The 24764-nt window shown below is 37.2% G+C and overlaps 1 protein-coding gene across 1 annotated transcript; it reads left to right on the top strand.

Annotated features, from left to right (window-relative positions):
• Window positions 1-8764: 8764 nt before the first annotated feature.
• LOC101565447 (ubiquitin) lies at window positions 8765-9227 on the top strand. The gene has a single exon (XM_004627705.3). It carries the CDS (start codon window positions 8853-8855, stop codon window positions 9084-9086), a length of 234 nt encoding a protein of 77 aa, XP_004627762.1. The 5' UTR covers window positions 8765-8852; the 3' UTR covers window positions 9087-9227.
• The last annotated feature ends 15537 nt before the right edge of the window (window positions 9228-24764 follow it).

The following is a 24764-nucleotide window of genomic DNA, read 5'->3' as shown; positions in this document are numbered from 1 at the left end:
TGAGGTAATCAATACATATTGAATTAAATATACACAACTAGTGCAAATCAATTTCAAATTCCACTTGTTGGATTGAACAAAAGGCATTCTTCGGCTCATTTGTTGCTTAATGTTTACAAATTGCTAAAATGACAACTTAAGAATTTAAAAATAAAAAGGGACCAAAGGTAATTTGCAATCTCTCTTTTCTTTTTAAACCATGTTTACTAGAACTATGCTTACTGAGTTTAAACCATAATTTCCTCATCTGGACTTCATGCTATTTAGTGCCACCTTTTGGGTGGTCTTATTATTACATAACATCAACATTTTACCACTGGACCATAAGTGTGTATGTGTGCTTTAGCTGAACTCTAGAATTAAGCTTTTGTCTTTGGTTTTTCATGTTAATTACATTCATTGAATAAGGACTGTTCCAATCTATATTAGATGTCCCCCCAAAAGCCTCATGTGGTCATGGGCCTTTGGAGGGTGATTGGATCACCAGGCATGATATTCATTGGTGAATCAGTCCACCAATAGCATACAGCTAAATGTGATATTGAGTGTGGAAGCCTGGAGTCTAAGGTGATGGGTCATAGTGGTGTGTGCCGGAAAGTCCTGCATCCCTCCTTCCTCCTGGAATTGCTCTCTGCATTATGATGCCATGAGCTGTTTCTCTTCTGTCATACCCTTTGCCAAGCTGTCCCACCTTAGAGCCAGTGGGCTGTACATTGAAACCTCTGCAAACTTTAAGCCAAAATAAACCTTTCTTCCTTTAACTTGTGGGCATTGGATATTGCATCGCACAGAGAGTGGCTCTGTCCACTTTTGTTCTGTAATGACAAAGAAGCTGTGACATTTCCTTATTAGAGTTTTCTGAATTGTAAGATTCAACTTCACCAATGTCCTCTCTTATTACTTTGTATGAGTGAAAATTATGTGGCATCCCTCCTTTTCATGAAAGGATGTATCAGTCAGTGAAAACTGTGTCCTCCTAATGGATCTGTGTCATGGAAAGCCAGACAAGGCTAAGCAGCTCTTCTGATCGGGACTGACAAAAATTGGTGCAAAAATGAACTTGGAATGTCACATTTCTAACTTCATAAACTGCACTTACTCATGACAAAGAAAGCGTTGCTTCTGCGTATGTGTTCTACTAACCAGCTCACAAAGTGCATTAATTCCACTGACATGAAATAAGCAGTTTTTCAATTCATATAATTAACAGATCAATCCACTCACATTGACTTCAGCGCTTTCAAAGTCAAGAAGGATTCAAGTTGATGTACGACAAGGATTTTTTTTTTTTTTTTTACTTTTGCTTTAGGTCAGAAATGGAAAATATCATTGATCAGGATCAATCGCTCTCATGGATGTACAGAAACAATTTATTAAAGAAGCTAGTTGCATTTTATTCATTCATTTATCTCAATTCTCAAAGTCTCATCCTATAATTATATGACAGAGAAATAAGATGCCTAAAAAATATGAACTAGTTACCATGGAAAGCTAGTACCTTTACACATGATTTTGTTGAGTATTTATTGATGTTTTTGTTTTTATGAAAGCATAATTCTGGGACTGGGGAGATGGCTCAGTAGAATAAGCTCTTGCCTGGCAAGCACAAGGGCCTGAGTTCAATCCCTGGTTCTGAAAAAATAATGATAATAATAATAATTCTTCACAAAAATTTAATGTATATTTTTAAGGTTCTTTTCCTTGTTCAGGGTCTCACTATGCAGCTTGAACTCATACTGGTCTTCCTGATTTGTATCTCCCTAATGCTAAAATTACAGACATGCACCACCACACCCAAACTCCATTGCTGGCTCAGCATGCCCAGGGGCGGTGCCAGGTATAGAACTCTGGCCCCTGCGCTTACCTAAACAAGCGCTTAGTCCACTGAGCTATATCACTGGCCCTAAAATTTAATGTTTTATACAAGTATTTTTAAATTTCATTTCTGAAAAAAAGTATATGTGAATTTGTATCTTTAAAACTATTATGATCATAAAAATAAATGTCTTCACTTGTAAGCAAGTTAACTTCAGTGATGCACTGGGATCATTAGATCCCCTCAGTTATTTAGTCGAATTTATTTTTTCTGCTCTTTGCTATTGGCTTGTTCTATCTTTGTTCCAAATTGTGGCACCTTGTGTTTCATTTACTTTTACAATTGTCTTTAATATTGGTGAATGTGGCTTAGCTGCAAAATATAAGAAAACACATCAGTTCAAAAGCTCCAGTATGTAGGGTGTAGCTCATACACCTTCTTTCAGAGTAGACAAGTGTGAAAAAAACTCCAGGACTTCATGGGTCTTTCCTAGCTGGAGCCAGTGGCTAAGCTAAGCTAAATAAAATAATAACAAATACAAAATAACTACAGAAAAGGCATGTATGCTGCGATAATAGGCAGGAAAACTTCAGATCAGATCTAGAACCCAAGTCCTTAAGGTTGTTCAAAGAAGGCTTATACAGCCTACTGAGTCTGATTTAAGAAGAACAAATTGAGTTTGCCAATGATGGTAAGTCAAGGTATCCCCTACTTCAGTATGAGGAATTGCACTCAGGGCTTTTGCAATGAACTACAATTCAGACTTTTATTTTTTATTGTGAGACAATATCTCACTAAATTGCCTAGATGTGAATCCTCCTGCCTCAGACCCCCAGAGTACTGGGATCACAGATGTGTGGCAGTCACATACAGGCACGCTAAGTGGAAACAAAGCAACTGTTGTTATGAACATGGAGGTGGTGACAGTGAACTACAGATAAATAACCAACGCAGCAGATAAATTTTGAAAAATGGTAGCTGTACTGCTTTCCAAATTCACCCAATGGGTCAGCCTCAGCATTAGCAGTGCAGAACTTACTGCCATGAGGAGACTTTTCTCAATAAAGGAAGCAGAGAATGCAGTAAACACCTATCTAGAATCAATCAATCACCCAAATGAACATATCTCATGCCATATTACACAGTGTTCACCAAAGTCCCTAAATTCTGTGATTATTGTATGGCAGGTGGTATGATAAAACACACATAATACTTTATTTTAAAATCTTTGTCTTTTGTATGTGTATGATTTCCACATTAAGGTGTGGGCATTGACAAAGAGTTACAGCCAATAAATGGTGTGCCACATGTCAATCCAGAAAGTAAGAGAACTATGTTTGTAAATCAACATAAATATTGAAAATATGGGGAAATTTTTACTGAATAACTTTTCACAGTCAAGATTTCAGACTCTAGCTCAGTGGTAGAACATTGACCTAGTGTATATGAGGCCCTGGGTTTGATTCTCAGTATCCCAAATCCCCAAACAAACAAATAAAACAAAAATGTTTTCAGTCTTACTGGCTCTAACTTCAGTATAATATTATTTATTTATCTATTTATTCATTTATTTTTGAGACAGGGTCTTGCTGTGTAGTTCAGGCTGGCCTTGAATTTGCTATACAGCACAAGCTGACCTCAAACTCACAGCAGTCCTACTTTAGCCCCACTGAGTGCTACCATAACAGGCATTCACCTCCATGCTGGAAAATTCAGTATAGTATTAATAGCAATATTAATTTGGAGTAGTATTAATTTAAACACCATAAAACACATATTTGAACTATATACAACTTAGCCTCTGTTTAGTTTTTACCTGCTTTTATTTTACTCTTAAAAAAGACAAAATTAAACACATTTGTGAAAGGCAATATGATGTTTCGATGGTGCGTGTTTACATTAAATAATGACAAAATCAGACTGATTACCACATTTCAATTAATTCTGTTTGAGAAACATTCAAATTTCTCTCTTCTGGCTATTTTGAAGTGTATATGCAATGTTATTATAGACTATGGTCATCTTACTCTCCACTAGGAATCAAGACCTTGGTCTTCCTAACTTTGCACCTGCCGCTCAAGTTCTTCCCAATGTCCTCATCCTCTCCACTGGGTGGTAACCACTTGCCTACACTATTGTTCTGATTAGATTGTACATTATAAATTCTATCAAGACACTATTACTTCCAGTAGTGGAACAGAAGAACAGCTTATGTAGTAAAGCCTTACTTCTCTCCTTGGTTCAAGTTGTCCTTCGGAGTTTTGTAAGGAGAACAACACTACACAGTACACATATTATATAAGATTTTATAATGACTCACCCAAAGAATTATATACCAAGAGTGCAAGAAATCTGTCCATACACTAAGGACTAAAGAATCCAGTTGAGGGTCTGGATCCCACAGTCGGGTTCTGCATGAGTCTAACTGAAGACATAATAATTTTTCCCACATATCCAACTGGAGACCTAGAACACATGACAATGTCTCAGGCAGGCCTGTTTCATGGATCTGTGCCAAAGGCCAGTGGTGAAAGCTAGAGAGAAAGTCTGTGACAGCAAGATGAAGATTCTTTGCTAGCAGGCTGAGAGATCTGCACTGGACCTAGGAAATAATGCTCAAAGAACCAGAGCTCCCCCCAAAAGTACCACAGCCATTCTCAACAGCAATGAGGTCACAAGCTCTTTGATGATGAAGAAAGATGAATTTCCAACAGGAAAGCCAACAGTGATGAGCTTCTCCAGCAGACTGTGCAGTGCACTATCTTCCCTGTCAGAGCCAAGAATCAATGCTCAGAGTGAAGATTAAAGCTCCCCAACATGAACTATAGCCCTCCGCAGTGACAGTGAGGTCCTGAGCTCCTCATCCAGGGAGAACAACCAAGTTCACCAGGAAATCCAACACGACAAGATCCCCCAGAAGAATAACCCAAGAGAACTAGCAGCTTCCAGCAGCTCCCCAACAGCTTCCAAACAGTTTTCCTAACTGCCTCTCTTCTTCCCCAGGTGTGACTCTTATACTGCTGGCAACAACCCTCAGGTAGGCCTTCCACACCCAGCACCATACTTGTTCAGTTCAACTGAGTACAACAAGTTGATCACCAGTTTGCAATCCATCACAGTTTACAGAATGCTATAAATCAGTATATGTATTTGCCAATATATAGAATCCTGAGCAGTGGTTAAGCACCCATATGTACTTTCTTCATAGTGTATTTGAGAATCACAGGTCATTTGGTGGTTCCTCTTCCACAAATTGGGAAACACTACTGCAGAAATTAGTTGATGATCCCCCAAATTCATATAACGCTGACTTGCTCATTAAACTCCATGAAATCAAGCTAAAACTGCGTGCTACTCTTGTATTTTATATATTTGTACATATTCTTATTTTTAAAATATATTCTAATATTTAAATGTTTTTTATCATATTCTGTAGGGACTTAAAGTTCAACATATCAATACTTGATGAAAAATACCTGTTCCATGTTATGCCTAAGATGTTTGATATTCAGACAGATAGTGAGGTTAAGCTTAACAGCCTAAGGTGTATGGTAATAACAATAAACTTGTCTTCTGGATGGTTAACAACCTAAGTTTGCAGACCAAAATTAGAAAAAAAGGAGGGCCACAAGGAAAGCCAACATTTTGGCCCTAGCCTTCTAAGGTCAGTTAAGATTCAGGCCATATGAGAACTTGTACTGTAACGTCATGTAACTCAGCAGTGTCCTAAATTTGATGATCAAGGAAATTATGGGGCCAAAGAGGAAAGTGATCGATGATATAGAGTGTGGCTAAGGAGAGTCACATGGAGAGAAAACATTCTCTCAGGCTTTCACAGAGAGCACATTGGCCAAGCAATGGCTGTGACTCATCCACATGGCTGACACTGACAAAGGTTCTACAATCTGAGGTACAAGATCCCAGGATAAATCCTGGTGGGATTTCACTGACCTTATCAGACCCAAAAGCTACAACTCTTGTTGCATAGGTCCAGCTTTACCTTGATCTTAACCATCCAGCAGAAAAGTATAAAAAGGAAATAAAAGAAGTAAAGCCATGCTGTTATGTTGAGCTGTAGGGGACTCAGGTCAACAATTTCTGACATTGCCAGTCAAGCAGAAGACCCAATACTATTATGGACTACTGGACTCTTTTAGAATATTTTGCTGAGTTAACACACCTATAATATTCAAATAATGGAACTTAACAAAAAAAGGGAATACAGATGAATGTCCATTTTGTATCTGTGTATTCAAAGTGGTTAGGATTTATATTTCTCTTAATGAATAGAGGGATTTGTTCTAATGGTGTTTGTAAATAGGATATCATGTCCGAATCCTGTACAGCAATTAACCACTAGGAAGAATGTATGCAATGTGCTAATCATTGAAACTGTCCTACCAATTTGATTTGAAACTGTCTCATTGCTATTTGTTTCTCAATAAAATTATGGGAAAAAAAGAATGAAGAGGAAAAAAAATAAAATAAAATAAAATTTTAAAAAATCCTGAAGAATGCTGATTATTATCTCTACTGCTATTTTGGTGCCCAGTAGAGAAAAAAAAAAAAAACATGTAATAGATCTTTTTCTTAAAAAATGTGTTTAGTACATGGTCTATAGGATGTACAGGGTCTCCCTACACAGCCCGAACTTGTAGTGATTCTTCTGTTTTCAACTTCCCAAGCACTGTGCTTATAGGTGTGTGCCACCACACCCAGTCTCAATGGCCATCTCAGCACACCCTGGGAGCAGGGCCTACAGGGATGCCAGGGACCCTACCCCAGCTGCTGAGCTCTGCCTAAACAGGTGCTTTAGTCTGCTGAACTATCCGGCCGGCCCAATAGATCTTGATAGTTAGGAAGCTGCATGTTAAATACACAGCTGGAGTCATAGAAAAGAAATATTTTCCATCAAAAGAGAAATTATATCTTTGATAAGAGAATGCTTGCTATATATTGCCCAAGTAAGAACCATTTCTAACTGGGGATGATAGTGCATGCCTGTAATCTCAGCATTCTGAAAGATTGAGGCAGGAGGATCACGAGTTTAAGACTAACTTGGTCAACTTAGTATTTAGTGTTGTTTTTCCTCATAATAAGGAAATAAAACAAAATAAAAAAGACTGGGGGTGTAGCTTATTGTTAGGGCCCATTCAATACCATTCAATTTTCAGGAAGTTGTTGCAAAACATTAGTTCAATACTAAAAAGTACATAATCATTGTCTTATTATATATGCATATATTGTAGTAGAAAAATATGGATGAATATGATAATTAACATTGCCAGTAATTTTAAATAACTTACCTCCAAACTAAATTTCCAGATTTTTATCAGTTTCTCCTTTTAAATAAAGAATGTCTTGTGAAAATTTAAGATACATCTTAAATAAATGGAATAAAAATTTTACTCAAAGGTAACATTAATTTAATTACTTTTCATTTTGAATAGCTCTAGTTGCAAAGGTAATAGAGGTGTTACATGCGTACCTCACCCACATTCTCCCAATATTAACATCTTATAGCACTGTGGCTTAGTTGTGGCAATGGATGAATTAGCATTGACATAGGCTAATTCAGATTTCTTCCGTTTTTCCTTTTTCCATTTGTCTGCTTCAGGAACTGATCCAGTGTATGTTAAATTACAATTTTTGCAAGCAATGTACCTTTTTGTAGAAAGAAAATATACCTTAGATAAAGGAAAAATATATAAATAATATAACAAATGTATGAATTACAATCAAATATGTTTTGGAAATAGAAATCAAATATACTTCTTTATGACAAGAACTTATGAAACTTAAAAATTTTACAGGTATCTGATATAGTAAATTCCAGCAAAATTATTATTTTCATTTTTCTTTCCATGTGTTTTTGATTTATATTTAATTTATTGTATAACCATCCAGTTATATAAAAATATTGAAAGAATGAATTCATACATACTCTGAAAAAGTAGAATTTATATTTCCACATATTTTACAGTGCTTTATGTACTATTTATAGACAGATATGTTTCCATAGCTACAACCTATTAGTTAAATAGGTTAAAAGATTATCTGTATAACTAGAGCTGCTACTCTAAAATATTTGAGGAAAGAGACAGAGGAAGAGAGAAAGACAGGGAAACATTCATTCAAGATTCAAGGCAGGGGCATTTCTGAGGAGTGTTGACATGCAGGAGACCTTCTTCATGTTTTTTCTGGAAATTAAATCGGGAACCCACACATACGGTTTGCTAACTGTACAACACACAGAATCCAAGAGGCCATCAACTTATTCATTCTGCAATTTTCAATTCCACACCATTTTTAAAGAAATAAACAAAAGATAAGGATAACTCATAGAAGACCAGAGGAATAATAAAAATATCCTTAAATGGTTAAGGAACATGATCTTTAAGCAATGGAATCATTCCCCCTAGAGAAAGAAAGCTAAAATCAATCTTCAGTCTGAACCTTGGCTACTACATAGAAGATGCAATCACTGGATCTACTGAACTTCAAACACATGGAACAAATTGTAACATACAAAGATAAATGTGAGACTTTCCACAAAGTCGCCTGACTGTGGAAGCTATTAAACTGTTGAAAGCTCAGCAATATTTTTGTTTTTAGTAAATAAGTGCTTGGGAAGGCATATCCTTGAGCTTCCTTAGATTAGCACCATGAATGCTTGTGTCCTATAGTAATATGTCCACCTCCAGGTAGTCATAGTGTTTACTTAAATAGAATGACGTGACCCATATATTTTGCAGTGTACTTTTATGTGCTCACAAATTTGTTGAGATCATTAATCCACTTTTTAAGCTGCATTATTTCCTGTTACTGCAATGTATTCCAACACATATTCTGTTGTCCCTGCTCAATCAATAACTGCACCAAGAAGTTCTAGGTGCTTTTACAGGAGAATGATGTTTAAAAATATCTGGGCTCTGGGTCAGTGAGGTGCAGATTCGCCGGTGTGCTGTTGGTGTTGTGCTGGCGGCTCGACTTTGCTGAAAATTGGTGGCGTTGTCCGGTTCGATAACAGGTCAAAATGCAAATCTTTGTGAAGACCCTGACGGGCAAGACCATCACCCTGGAAGTGGAGCCCAGTGACACCATTGAGAACGTGAAGGCCAAGATCCAGGATAAAGAAGGCATCCCTCCTGACCAGCAGAGGCTGATCTTCGCAGGCAAGCAGCTGGAAGATGGCCGCACTCTTTCTGACTACAACATCCAAAAAGAGTCCACTCTGCACTTGGTCCTCCATCTGAGGGGTGGCTGTTAGTTCTTCAGTGTCTTAGTTATGGTAGTGCTCTTCACCATAGCTGTTTGCCCCAATTTAAGTTTAGAAATTACCAGCTTCAATAATAGCTGAACCTGTTCAAAACGTTAATAAAAATTTTGTTGCATGGTAAAAAAAAAAAAAAATCTGGGCTCTAAGTACACTTCCTGTTGTCAATGATGTAGAGGAAAGAATCTCCCATCTTGTTGTATTTCCAGCATTGGCTCATGTTTTCTAAAACTAAAGAAAGAATTTTAAGAACAATGGAGGTTATAAACAGAATATATTTATTGGGAGAAAGCAAGCTTCTCAGACAGACAGGAGTATGGAATGGCAGTTAAGATCCCTGCCTTTTCTAGAGATATTTATAGAGTGAATCCACAAAGTGAGATGGATCCAAGGTGGGAAAAAAAATGGGAAATTGCAATTGGGCATGAGGTGGTATAAAGCTATGGTCAACCAGTAAGATTGTGAACATAACTGCTCAGGTATATTTGATTAAACAGGATCAAATAGGGAAGCAAATCCCATGGTAAGTGGGCATGAATACAGAACAGGGGCTTTTCCTGCAGGGGGTTGGATTAGTGGCTCTTCCTGGCTTTCTCAAGGTGATAGATATCTATTTAGAAAAGCAATCCCTAATGTTTATCCTTAGAGAAATATTTGGGTGCGTTTGTTTGTCTTTTATCATGAGGCCTGGCCACTGTTGGAGGTGCCTATCTCTCCCATGGTTACATGGTATCTCTTCTTCTGTACTGGCTCCTTTAAAGGCTTAGCCCTATCTGACTGCCCATGATATTTTATTTAACTTAGTTGCCTACAACATCCTCAGCATACAAAGGGTGAAGATATGTGTATGTACACAGACCCAGGCATGTATACTTTATATTTATTTCTGTGGGAGTGTGCGTATGTGGGCACATATAGCAATCTCTAACTACCTCAGGGAATTAGTCACAGAACTTCTCTTACATGTTCATATGTAGATGTCTCTTAAGAGTCTTAGGCACTCCTTGGTGGGCCTCTGGATGGTGGTTGGATTATGGGGATTTTAGCAGACTTGCTACTAGAAGGTGGGGCTTAGAAGTGCTGGGTCACGGGGCACATGGCCTGGAAGGGGTCATATCCTTCCTCAGCTTTTCCTTTACCCCTCTATTTCCCCAGAACCAGGACATGAGCAGCTTCTCCTCCATGGAGGCCCTGTGCCACACTGCCCTGTCTTGGAGTCAACAAACTAGGAACTGAAATCTCGATAAACTGTGAGCCAAAAATTAAATTTTCCTCCTTTAATTTGTCGATAACAAGGGTTGTGTCTCAGTGACAATGGGAGCTTGACTAAGAGAGATACTAAAATACTTGGATGCCCAAGTCCTTCATATAAAATGCTTAAGCCCCTTAGATAGTACTTGTGCATAGCCCGTACTTACAGTATAAGTTCAAATAATGTCCTTTAAATGATGTCTAGATTATTTGTGATATCTAATGCAATACAAGAACTAAAAAAATGCATCATTGTTATGCCATGTTGTTAGGTGAATAGTGAAAAGAAAAATTGGTACATGTTATTAAAAGTGCAATTTTTAAAGAATATTTTCTTAATTGAATTCATGCACGCAGACACAAGAATATGTAGGGCCAACTGGATACGTACAAACAACTTCTTGAAGATATCCAATCCCTGCTCCAATCCTGCAAGGTTCATTCTAGATTTCTCTTTTGTTTGTGATTTTTGTGCTCAGACAATGAGAAAAGAGTCTGCGTCTTATTTTGTACAGTATACTGTTATTTGTTCTACAACCATAGTATACACATAATATAGTTTCTGAATGACTAATTCATAGCTGTATGAGAAGCACATTTATTAAGTACAATACAATGTTGTGCTGTACTCTTCATATTTGGCTTTTAATTATGCTCTTATTTTTGTGGTGTTCAGTAGTGTAGGTTTTGGAAAATGCACAGTGTCATGTGCCCACCACTGAATGGGATTTATGCTGTCTCTTCCCTGGCACCCAGGTCTTTACTATGATTGTTACACCACTAGCCTTCCAGGCCCTCCAGCTTGCAGATACTATATTGTGGGAGTTCTCAGCCTCTATAATAACCAAGGAACCCCAGCTGAAACTGTGGATCAAAGCGGAACCGCATTGCCACACTCGTCCACCATTCTTGCCGCAAATGATGGTGAGAAAAATAAACTGTGTTTTGAACTGCAAACTTTGAAAGTAGGCTTTCTTTCTCTTATTTGTTTATTTACTTGTTTTTGTAAAACATAACTGCAAGGAAACTATTAAATTTGACCTCTATTTCACTTCTCATTCTCAAACATTAACTCTATACAGATTATGGCTCTGAATATAAAAGATAAAGTTATAAATATCTAGAAAAGACCTTGGAAGGATTCTTTATGACTTGGAATTAGGCAAAACTTATTAAACAAGACTCAGAAAACTATAGAAAGAAAACCTGAGAAAGTTTACATCAAAATTGAAAACTTATCATTTTCTAAATATACCATTTACAGTTGCAAGAGCCATAAATCAGGACAATATGTTCACATTATATATTTGATTAAAGATTTTTATCGTGTATTTTTCCAGCATTTATTTTCAACCCATCTATGTTTTATGCCTCTTAAAGTGGACCTCATATAGTCATATAGGGAGTTCTTTATTATTATTTTACTCCAACAGCCTACGAGTTTTTCCTTCAGTATGCTCACTCATATGTGTGTTTGAATTGTTTCTACCTCTCTGATTTTGTTACTAGTTTTTATCTGCTGACCCCCCTGCAGTCATAAGCAGTGGTACATAAGTTTTGAAAAACAATGTACCTTTATCACTTGTTTTTAAGATTCTTCTCTTTGTACATTCATGACACTTGTAAATGTATTGTTCAAGTTTCCTTTACTTTCATATATACCTAGGTTAATATCTAGGTTAATATCTTATCTTAGGTACCAAGAAAATTTCCCATCCAGTGTCCCTTAAAATGTTACATATTATCCACACCTTTTTTTTTCTTCTAAAGGTTCCACATCAACATGTCTTATGTGTTTCTTACCTGTTCTGTTTCATTGCTGTTTCTCATTCTTCTTTTAGTATTTAAGTTCACATAATCTATGTTCCTGAATTATAGCTCTCCAATTGTCTATTAATCTGTGCCTTGGCCTCTGCTGTACTAAATGAGCTTCTGATTTCTTGTATATGAGTTTTTACTTCTGCAATGTCCATTTTGTTCTTTGGAAATAGAAAATTCTTATGTAGCAACTTCTCATTTTTAATTCATGTTTCATATGCGTCAATTTACTCAAATTCATTTATTTATAATTGCGTGCCTGAAAACATTATCTACCAATCATAAGATGTACAACCTTTTGGCTAGCTTGGGTTTCACTGAATAAAGAGTAATTATCTAGGACCCGATGTAACATACACACATTGTAGTTAGTATATAAAGTAACACAACTTCTTTTGAAAATATTTGTTATTATAGCACTGAAAATACAAGAAACAAGGTGGGCTGAAAGACAATTTGGATACACCTAAGAGATCACCTGTGGGTCTGATTCTCCAAAAGGAATTTTTTTTAAGAGTTGTAATGAGGGGCCGGGGAGATAGCTCAGTAGAATAAGCACTTCCCTGGCAAGAGCAAGGGTCTGAGTTCAATCCCCGGTTCTGAAAAAAAAAATGTGATGACAAATGCCCTTGATTCATTTCTGGTCACATATGGAATATTTCCAACATTTCTTGATCAGGTATCAGTTTTTGGTAGAATTTTTATACACATATAAATGCTTTGTCTGATCATAAAAGCTCTCTTCTATCCTGTATTTCCTAAAAATTTATTTACTTATTTATCTTCTACCCTATATTTCCTAAAAATTTATTTATTTATATAAATGCCGAATTTGGGCCGGGGAGATGGCTCAGAAGGATAAGCGCTTGACTGGCAAACTCAAGGATCTGAGTTCAATCCCCGGTTCCGCAAAAAAAAAAAAAATGCTGAATTTTTACCTAATATTTGTCTGTATTATTTGGAACAATGGCCCATTGTTTTCGTTGTAAGTTGTGGATGTAGAGAATTGCTTTCACTGATTTGGTAGAATCTGTTGCATTTCTGAATTGAGCAACTTGGCCAAAATATATTTATTTTCTTTTTCTTCTTTGTTAACTTTGCTAATATTTGACTAAACATTTTTGTATTGATGTCACAATTAAGTTGATCAGAAATATTCTTCCTCATTCACTCTATATTGGAATTTTTAAGGTCAAACTTAGGATTTCTCATTTAATGGGCTGGAGTGTTTCTTTGTTTTATATGCTCTACAATTATATGTGTGAATATATTGCTCCCCATTTCCTAGCAAAATTTCCATCTGAGGTGATATGTTCTGTACCTGAAATACATATTTTAGTTTCTTTTTAATGATTCTTCTGTGGGAAAATTAATGCAATTATTTCACTTCAATATACTGCAATGACTGGTATATTTTCTCAGAAACTTAAATGTATCATTCTACTTTGTGTAACCTTTTGATGATATTGAGAAATTTTCATCAGAATAATTACCATTCTCAGACTGGGGTGATAGCTCAATAGAATAAGTGCTCACCTGGAAAGTGCAAGGTTCTGAGTTCAATCCCTAGCACTACCAAAAAAAAAAAAGTCATTCTCTAGACATGGCTTTATTTATATTTCTGGTGGATGAGTTTATCTAGATTGTTACTGCTATATTTAGTTACAAATTTCTTGCTATCCCCCATATCCTATCTTCTCTGTTTCTTTAGCTATCTTCTCTGTCTTTGGTCACATGAGCCTTATAGCATCAATTTTTTTCTTTCTATCTTTTGCCACTTCACCCTTCCTCTGCTCTTCACCTGTGTCTACTGTGCCAGTGCACCCATTCTGTTCAGATTTCATGCTAATTTTTATAGTCCCTCTCAAGCCTGTCTTATATTTTATGATAATTTCAATACCTAATATTTATGCAGATTTGACTCCGATTTAGTTTGTTCTGCTGAGTCTCCCTCTCTGTGGCTTACTTATTTGGTTTTGCTTTGTAATGTGTGCTTACTATGAGCTCGAATTTCTGTGGATATTATTTGAGCTCTGGGCTCTGTGGTTTCCATGGGGAAGGGCTTTATCTTGTCTGGCCAACTCCTGGAGGCTCTGCTAAGCAGGGCCAGCTTTGCACTGGATATGTGTATACTGGGAACTAAGACCACCCAGGAACTACGAGAGTCGCCTGTAGAACTGAAATAAGATGGTTTAGGGTTATAAAGTGAGAAAGAAAGTTTCTCTTTCTCCTCCATAATATCAAATATCAAGACAAATCGTTTATTCAATCTTTCCTTGAGAGATGAATATAGTGATACCTGGTGCAAATTCTGTTTTCTGTAGACATGCAATTTATCTTATGTTCCTCAAACATTTGTTCTGAATTTTGTTTCCCTCTGTTGAATCACTTGCATCTAAGAATTCCTTACTTTCTTGTCTTTTAACAAGGGCAAGGGCTGGCCAAATAGCTCAGTGGAGTAAAGTGCCTGCTTAGGCAGATGCAGAGACTGGGGATTTGATCCTCTGGCCTGCCGTGCCAGCCCCACCCCAGGGCACGCTGAGACAGCAAGTGAGACTGGGCTTAGTGTGCACCTGTAATCCCAGCACTTGGGAGGCTGTAAACAGGAGAATCACTACGAGTCCAATCTAGGCAGTGAGACCCTGTACACCCTGCACACACTGTCCCAAATACAAAAAAAAAAAAAAAAGCATCTATAAAGATGTTATTTTCAGCATTTCCTCCAGGTTTTTAAATTGTTTTTAGCAAGAGGAGTCTTAAGATCACAGTATTTCCTGAAATAGGAATAAAGCGTAATTCTCAAATACTGTATTATAAAATTAAACAAGACCTCCAGTTAACAAACAGACTTGCTTTAAAGAATTCTTACTTTGCATTTGTATTACTGATTAAAGAACTATTATTTTTAAATAAAGTAATATAAAGCAAACATTAAAAATTCTATCTCCCAGTAATCCCTTCATCATAAAGAAAAAAGAAGTATGCTTCCTTCTAAATGTTATTATAGACAAACAATATTTTTATATTGGTCTTAATACTTTTCATTTTATTTTATTTGAAGTAAACTTTCATTGGTGAAAATTCAAAGAAAAATGTTGTGGGTGGTGATAGGATGCAGCCCCTCCCCTAGGACGTTTATGCTCCAGTGGGAAAATGATGTAAGTAAGCAAACAAGGAGAGCAATTGAATATGTATAAAAGGTAATAAAATAACTATGTATATACTAACAAAAGTGGAGAAGGAGTTTGTTATTATCTCAGCCTGTTTCCCTGTGTGTAGGGGGGGAACTGGCACTGGGAAGCATTTTTTCAACATGTAGTCACCGTGAAAACAGAGCTTTGAAAATAATTTTTCAGGCATACAAAACAGTAAAGAATGTTCTAGGTTTTAGGGAGGAACAGTAGGATAAGAAAAAGGACATAGATATAAAGCAGAATTGTATGTGCTGAGCACAGAGTTTTGTACTATGAAAATCAAAAGCCCAGAAAGTTATGATGGGGTGCATCTTACAGGGCCTGTGAAAGGTTTGGATTTTATTTCTTAAATAAATAGGAAGAATTATTTAAGACACCAAAGAATAAAACAAACTTATACAATAAAAATATCATTTTCTATGCTTTTAAAATCAACCAGTCATTTCCTTTTGACAATTCATTTGCTTTTGTGCTTAATAAACTTTCCTCTCTTCATGATATAATAGGTATATGTTTTTGTATATATTTTTCTTTTGTTTTATCCTTTCAGTAATTTACTTTAGGAGTTAAATTCAAGTATATTTTGTCTGGTATATGGCAGAAGTGAGAGAACAAATTTATTGAATACATTCACTGAAGCAAAATACTTTCTCCACTAAATCAAAATTTTGCTTTTTATCACAAACTGACTCTGAAAATTATCATGAGTCATTCATATACTATAGTTTTATGGTCTGTTTATCCATTCATGAGCTATAACATTTAATATCTGTACATTCTCCACTTTCCTTTATCAAAGATTATTTGTTAGTTACTTTTTGTGTACTAAAGCATGTACAAGAAACTCAATATAATATCATATCACAAGAAACATCATTTCACTCAAAAGTTTCATTGCAAGCAAAAAAAACTTTGAAAGGGGTCAGTGAGATAGCACATCAGCAGTCTAAAGCGCCTGCTTAGGCAAGCTTAGGCAAATGCGCAGGGCCTGCAGTTCAGTCCCTGGTACCACATACCTCACCAGCCCTACCCCCCAGGTTGGGTTGAGCCAGCCACAAAAACAAGCCTACCTAGTGAAAAAGCAAAAATAAGCACAAAGTTACTGAGTAAAAATTATGTTTATTGTATGTCCTCTCAAATAATGAAATCTCTGTAGAAACAATCAAGTTATGTTGCTTCTAAATAGAATGATTAATAAGGACAGGTTAGATTGTGGACCTTCATACTAAGGTATACTCCTAGCACCATCACTTCTTTTTTAATTATTTCAATTTTTATTTTGATACAGAATCTCCCTGTGTTGCTAGGTTGGCCGGGCTGCCTCTGATTTCTGATCCTCTTGCGTCAGCCTCGCAGTGCTGGGACCCAAGGCTTGCACCACTACACCTGACTTCAGAAAGTTTTTTTAAATAACATATGATTCTTCCCAAAATAAGAGACCCCTCCCACATTGTTGCCTTTTCATTAAAGAAATGGAAACTGAAATAATATCCACATGCACAATTTATTGCTGAAGTCTAATGAAGAGAATCAGATCAAATAACCATCTGCCCTTTGTGAAGCCTTTTATGTGCCCCCAACTCTCCATCTCCTGGAGAAAGTTAATGTTTCCATCTTTGTTCCAAGATTTCTATCTTTATCACATCCTGTTTAAATGATTCTTCATAAGTCTAAGAAGTCCTTGGGTACAAAGTGTATGCCATTTCTACCAGACACAGCATCATACACAAGTTAGTTTCCTAGACGTTGTAGTTTTGGGGTTACAAAGGAATAGATTTAATACAGGACACATAATTTACAGGACTAGTTTATAATATTCACCCTAAGAGTCAAATGCAGAAGAGTTTAGGGGATCTGCCCACACATCAGAGACCTAAAGAATCCAGCTGAGGGCCTGGGTCCCCTAGCAATGTCCCGCACAAGGTCAGCTGGAGGCCTAGAGCCTGCAACAATGTCTCGTACAAACCTGTTCCAAGGATTTGCTCTGGGATGTCCGCAGGTCAATGGTGGAAGTAGAAATTCTAGACTAGTGGAACACAGGATCTGTGCCATCAGGCTGAGGGATTTGCACTGGAGCCAGGAAGTGACACTCACAGTCAGGACCAGAGTCCTTCTCCAAAGAACCAAAGCCATATCCTCAGACCATTTAGGACCCAACTCCCTCCAGTGATGAGAACAGCTGGGTTCTTATCAGGAAGACCAGAATGACAAGCTTTTCCAGCAGGACCAACAGCACGCCATTCTCTCTAGTTCTCCTTTGATGCTGTTGGCAACAACCCTTAGGTGGGCCCTCCATACTCAGAACCACATTGACTCCATTCAGCTGGGCATTACAAGTTGCCCATTGATTAAGTTAATCAAGTACTGGTAAACATTAAAGAGTTTTTAAAAGAAGGTAAAAACAAGGAAAGGAAATGGGAACAAGATCCACAAAGCTACAGAGGAAAACGTGACACAATGTTTGTAATGTCATGAAACTTGGTACCAAAATTGATTTTTCTCCATTTTCTTACCAAGGCTTTTATGCCTTCAGTGAACTTCTTAAAGCTGTCAACAACCACCTGCAGGGAATAATAGTCTTATAAAATAGCATGATTAATTTCTTTGGTTTAACTTCATAAAATCAAGAGAAAAATGTTGAGAGGAAAAGAAAAAAAAAACTGAAAACCTAAATTTTAGTAAGTGTCTGAAGCGTTGTATCATCATTTCAAGAGACATTTTTCTCATTATAAACTCATTTGTGTTCAAGTAATCACAGACATCTGTGATTTGACAAATAGGCAACACTCTAATTTGTTTTTCTGTCTGTTGAGTTCTCATGGTATTAATTTTCTGTTGTTTTTAAAGCCTTCAAATCTGTTCTTAAACCTCAGGCAAAGATTGGTTTTCATCGTGGCTCCTGGGCTGAGGACAGGGCGATTATCTGACAACCTCGACCTGCTGTGAAAAGCCAGGCCTGAGATCCCGCACAGGGCTTCCTCACTTCACAACTGTCATTCACTCCACGGCTGACTCGGGGGAAGAGGGCATCGCTCCCATTCGTCACGTGATATGGAGTTCAGGAAGAGAAGCAACCTTTGTCCAAAGCCTGCTTCGAGACTCAGTTGTTCTCAAACAGAACCAGCTGTAAACTGAGATATGACTGTACTCAGGAATGAGCCCAGATGAGACGTGCTAGCAATCTTGAATATGTGCTGAAAAGCTCATTTGGCTCTTTACAATTTTGGTTTGTTGGACGTGATGTCTGAATTTATAGTTTCTAATTTTGGAGAAAATAAAAAAATAAGAGCAGCTTCCCTGAAGCCTGTGTCTTATAATGATCCCATATGTATTTTCTCTCTTCCCACATGGTGCTGGTGGGAAGAAGAGAGCTCCAGTGTATAATGTGGGTTGGAAGATCTCTTGGAATATTTTCCATCTTACCTGCTTCCTTTTATTTGCTCTTTAATATGTACCCACTCCTGTACTCTCTGCTTCTCAAATGCTGTGGGATGAGATTTTTTTTCCCATGCTCCTCTGCCATTGTGCTTCTGCTTTGGAGTCAACCAACCACGGACTTAAACCTCTGCAACTTTAAGCCAAAACAAAGCTCTTTTCCTTTAAATTACAGATTTCAGTCATTTTGTCTCTCCAGTGGGAAAGCTAATACAAACACTGACAGAGACCACACTGTGGGAAATTCCATTCCTGACCTCATGAGAGGAATCAAAATGAAAGTGCAAGATGTACTAAACATGCTGCATAAGATTACTTAAGTACCATGGAGGGAGGGAAGGATGGAGGGAGGGACAGAGAGAGGGTCAGAGAGAGGGAGGGAAGGATGGCAGGAGAGAAAGAGAGAGAGAGAGAGAGAATATGGATTTGGTGTTCAGTTGGGTCTCACGTCTAAGTTGCCTTGTGTATCCACAAATAATAATTTAAAATATTTTCCATAAGTTTCAGATAACATACACACTGTTTAATACCACGATATCTGTCTTAAATAAGTATAACTTGATAATATTATTCATATATTATCTTTTGTAATATTACTTCCATCCTTAAAAATTAGGAAGATCTTGGGGACTATAATATGCATGGTGTTGTGGCAAATTTTATGTCTCCATTTAGCTACATCAAAAGGTACCCAGATACTTAGAAATATTCTTTAATATTTCTAAGTATGTCTGTGAGTGAATTGCCAATAAGATAGGCATTTTAATAGTAGACTTTTATTGAAAAGCACATTGTGGTGACCAATGTGAACAGATATCATCCAAACTCTTGAGGATTTAAATAAAACAAAAGGAACAAAATCGAAGAATTTGTCCTTCCCCCTGGCCTACCTACTGAGCTTGGACATCAGTCTACTTTTTTTCATGGACCAATATATACACCATCACAATTGGCTTTCCAGATTCTGAGACCTTCAGAATTGTACATCAATTACTGCAGCAGCAAACAGTAATACCTAAATTACACCCAGGATTTGGAGGCAGATTTATTTGCTTTGACGAACACTGCTTGGGTTCATTCCCAGTGTTTATGTGTATCTATAAATCTGTCTATTTAAACCCTAAACTGTCCATTAAAAACCCTAAACAAACAGATCACATCCTGATCTGTGGTGGTCTAAGGACTAGCACACAGGAAGTACAGGCATAGAATGACTTGTCATTTGGGGATTGGCTTATACAGTGTGTATCATAGTGACCAGCCATTTCTAAGAGACAGGAGCAACTGGATCTGGAACAGGAACTAATATCTAGGAAACTAAGAAACTAGGGGAGGGGGGACATTTCTCTGTTACATTATACCACCGGATTTCTGGGTCTCTAGCTTTCACACAACAGCCTAGTGAAGTTCTTAGCCTTTATAAACATGGGAACAATTGCCTCATCAACTATGCATCAGGAGTTTTAAATACTACACACACATACATACATAAACACACACACACACACACACACACACACACACACACACACACACATCACTCCTGTGGAGCATCCCAACTAATACATGTGAAACACTGCGAAAACTTTTCCCAGGGAACTTAGCAGTTCATTTAAGAAGCTATGATTTAAAAAGATGGGGCAGATGCAGAGAGGACACACATGGTAGCATCTGCCTCTACAGAGAACTGTGCAGCATCTACATGAGGGGAAGCTGCTCTCCCCTAGCAAGGAGGTGACATCTGCTTCTGCCAGTCTCTGTTGTCCAGAATCTGAGAACCATCCATATGTCCCCATCTTAAGTTTCAAGAACAGCAGTGCCATCATTAGGATGCTGAATATGAAGTGAAACAACCATAAGGTTATACACTCTCAGATTTTCAGGATGGTCTGCTCTCTGGTGCAGGAGTTGAGAGGACTTTCACAGCATGTATTTCTTGAAATTAAGAGTTGGAAAAAAGTCCTCTTTCTCCCAACTCTCTCCTTCCTTCTCTACTGCCTCCCTCCATTCTCTTTCCACTTCCACCTCTTAATTAGGCCTCCTGTTCTGATTTCTGTCCCCCTCACTTTCTTCTTCCATAGAAACTGGCAACTTGTGGTGTGCAGGCTGCATAACAAATACTTTGACCTTGCATCCTATAGTCTTCTTATCAATTGCTCAAATGTGTGTTTCATCACAACTCTAGCTATAAATAGCATAAAAAATAATTATCACTTATTCCACTGAAACCTGTTTTGTTAAAATAGACAGCCATAGTTAGCCAAAACCTACTCTGAAGCAGTTATCAAAAGCCATTCAACAAAGAATCAATGAATTGAAGAGTTGATTCTTTGAAAGATTAAATAAAATTGACAAACCTTTGGCAAACCTCATTAAAAAAAAGAGAAAACACTCACCTTCATACAATTAGGAATGAAAAGGGTGAAATTTCAACAGACTCTGAAATGATTTAGATTACTTATACCTACTTTGAGAACTTGTATTCTAACAAGATGGTAAATGCAGAAGAAATGGACAGATTTCTAGATACATATAAATAATGAAACCTGAATGAAGAAGATATAAAATTCTAAACATGCTAATAAAAATCAGTGAAATCAAAGATGTAATTAAAATCTTACCAGCAACGAAAAGTCCAGGCCCTGATGGATTTACTATTTATTAATTTTACTATTTCTCTATGAGAAATTTAGAGAAAACTTACTGTTGCTATTTCTCAAACTCTCTACTGAAATTAGAAGGGAAGTAATACTCCCAAAATCATTTATGGAATCAAGCATTACCCTCATACCAAAACCAGAAAAGGACTCAAATAACAAAGAGAACTACAAGCCAATCCCTCTAATGAATGTAGATATTAAAAATCCTCAATAAGATACTGGCAAGCTGAATGCAGTAAATCATCAAGAAGACTATACATCATAACCACACTGGATTCATCTTAGGAATGAAAGGATTTTTCAACATATGCAAATCAATAAATGTAATGCACCATATTAGTAGAGCCAAGAATATAAACCATAAGATCATCTCAATAGATGCACAAAAAGCTTTTAACAAAGTTCATCACACATTACAATAAAGAAAACTGGAGCAGATTGTTTTTATCGCAATATGGTAAAAGCCATCTATGACAAACCAATGGCCAACATCATACTAAATGGGTAAAAGTTGAAAGCTTTCACTATAAAATCAGGAAAAAGACAATGACATATACTGTCTACTCTTATTAAACATAGTCCTGGACACTTTAGCCAGAGCAATTAGACAAAAGAAAGAAATGAAGGGAATAATGATAGAAGAAGTTAAATTATCATTATTTGTGGATGTCATGATACTATACATAGAAAACCCAAAAAATTCCACTAAGTGATTGCTAGATTTAGTAAGCAAATTCAGTAACATGGCTGGATACAAAGTGGGCACTCAGAAATAAATAGCCTTCCTATATATTAATAAAAAAACTCACTGAGAGAAATTAGGGAAACAATACCTTTTACAATAGTGTCCAAAAATACATATACCTAAGAATCAATCTAATGAAGTATATAAAAGATCTCTACACTGAAAACTGAAATACTCTGAAAAAGGAGATTATGAAGGTATCAGAAAATGGAAACAGGGACAGCCAAACAGCTCAGCAGATTAAAATTCCTGCAAGCAGGTGCAGGGGCCAGGTTTCCATCCCTTGGCCTGCCATGTGGTACCCAAGCCAGGGTTGCGCTGAGATGACAATTGAGACTGGGCGTGGTGGCATGCACCTGTAATCCCACCAGTTGGGAGACTGTAAACAGGAGAATCACTTTGAGTCCAATCTAGTTGTGAGGTCCTGAATACTCTGTAGACCCTTCCCTAAAAATACAGAAAAAAAGAAAAGAAAAGAAAAAGAAATGGAAACATATTCCTTGCTTTGGTATAGAAAGACCCAGTATAGTGAAGTGAGCATGCTTTCAAAACTGTGTACAAATTTAACGTAATTCCTATCAAAATGGAGCAGCATAACTCATAGAATTAGAGAAAACAATCCTAAAATTCATTTGGAACCAGAAAAAGAACTCCAATAGCGAAGGTAATTCTGGGCAACAAAAGCAAGTCAGGGGACATCACAATCCCTGGCTTGAAATTACACTACAAAGCTACTGTGATAAAAACAGCATGGTACTGGCACAAAAAAAAGGACCCAAAGATCTATGCAACAGATTAGAAGTGTAGAAAGAACTCTAGACATACTCAGTCACCTTGTCTTGGACAAAGGTGCTGAACACATTCAGTGGAACAAGCGGCCTCCATAATAAATAGTGCTAAAAACAACTGGCTCTGCACTGCTGAAGATTAAAATTGAACCTACACCTTTCACTGTCGCAGATACTTTTCTCTATTGCTGAGACAAAATACCCAGCACCCAAGTTAAGAAAAAAAGTTTATTTAGCCACAGTTAGTGGGGGTTTCTGATCATACTCAGCTGGCTTCAAGGCAGTGTGAGAAGTTGAAAAGTAAATAAGATCCAAAATATAATAGATGTTGTGAAATAAGAAGAAACTGATGAAAAGGAAAGAAAAACTTGGGTCGGGAAGCAGAAATGAAGGGAACAGAATATATACAGCTAAGATAGTGATATTTGCTATTATACTATTAATTTTTTAGTTCATTGAAAAGTTTGTGCTAATATTGCTTAGACAGTTAAAAGCTTATATATTGTGTTTAGAATAACTAATTTAAAGACAACAATATGCAATGTGTTAACCATTGCTGTTCCATTATCTTGTTTTGAAATGTGGGTTTTTTTCTATTTAAAATTTAAAAAAAAACTTTTAAAGCCATCCAAACTAAAAATGCCCTTTAAGTTCTCTTTTCCTCATACTGCTGGGTACCACAACTGTTGCTCAAGCCTAACCTTTATACTTTACCAACATCTATGAGACTGCAGTACCGTGGCCTCTGTGGGGCTATGCTGCCCATTCCCACCAGCAAAGAGACCATATTATCTTTTGATGAATGAGTGATCTCATCTACGTTTCCTGATCCTCACTGTTTTCAGCTCAGCGGAGTCTAAAGGGCAGACCCTGAGACAAAGATTTGAGTGTGTTCAGTCCCTATGCAAGAGAGGAGGTCAAGAGGTAGCTAAGCAGGTGGGAAGTGGGAGGACGGAGAAGAATGAGACAGAAGGGGGAAAGTCGACCTGAAGGTATACCATCAAGTTGGTCATTGCTGGGGACGAATAGGGCTGGAGTCTCTCAGAACCCTCTGAAGGGACACTGATCATCCTCCTGTCTACTGTCTCTGAAGTGATACAAGGGGAACCACTTCCACTGACTCCTATTTTGATCCGAGATTTCCACATGGAGTTTGAGGAAAGCCTGGGCTACATAGTGAGACCCTGTCAAAAAGAAAAGAAAATCTACACATGGATTTTAATTACGCTGTGCTTTGCGCGTACCATGGCATGGCTATCATCTTGGGAGGCCAGGGGAGAAAGCACTAAGACACAGGGTGAACATCAGCAGGATATGGCTGCCCGAGTGACTCATGTACAGTGACAACAGTAGACAGGAGCCAGGAGAATGAGGCAAGTGGCAAGACAGAGGTGCCCAGCAAAGCATTCTGAGTAGCTCACCCCTTGAAATTTTTAAGCTAGTTTCCAGACTGAATGAATTCTAAACAGTACAGGACATAGCAAAAGAGAATATTTATGTAAAAAGCACCAACTTTACCTTTTGGACGATTCACAAGCAGATCACAAGAACTGATAAATATGAGAAGTTCTCTTTTAATCTTTCTGAATTTTCAAAATCATCTCATTCAGTTCTTCTTCTCCTACTTTTCATTACAAATTTCCAGTAATCACTGGCTGCCCTTTATTTTGCACTATGTGCTGTAAACTTCCTGTAACTACATGCGCTTTGTATCTGTGTTATGTTGTCCAATAACTAAAGAGTTTTTCTGTATAGAGAAAAACAGCCTGCTTCAGTCATTT

The sequence above is a fragment of the Octodon degus genome, unplaced genomic scaffold, assembly GCF_000260255.1.
Source record: "Octodon degus isolate 3935 unplaced genomic scaffold, OctDeg1.0 scaffold00020, whole genome shotgun sequence".
NCBI lineage: Eukaryota > Metazoa > Chordata > Mammalia > Rodentia > Octodontidae > Octodon > Octodon degus.
Note: the sequence above shows the minus strand (reverse complement) of the source record. Positions and strands in the feature narration are given on the sequence as shown.

Coding starts and splice junctions, on each gene's coding strand:
- LOC101565447 (XM_004627705.3), top strand. CDS start 8,853: ATGCAAATCTTTGTGAAGACCCTGACGGGCAAGACCATCACCCTGGAA.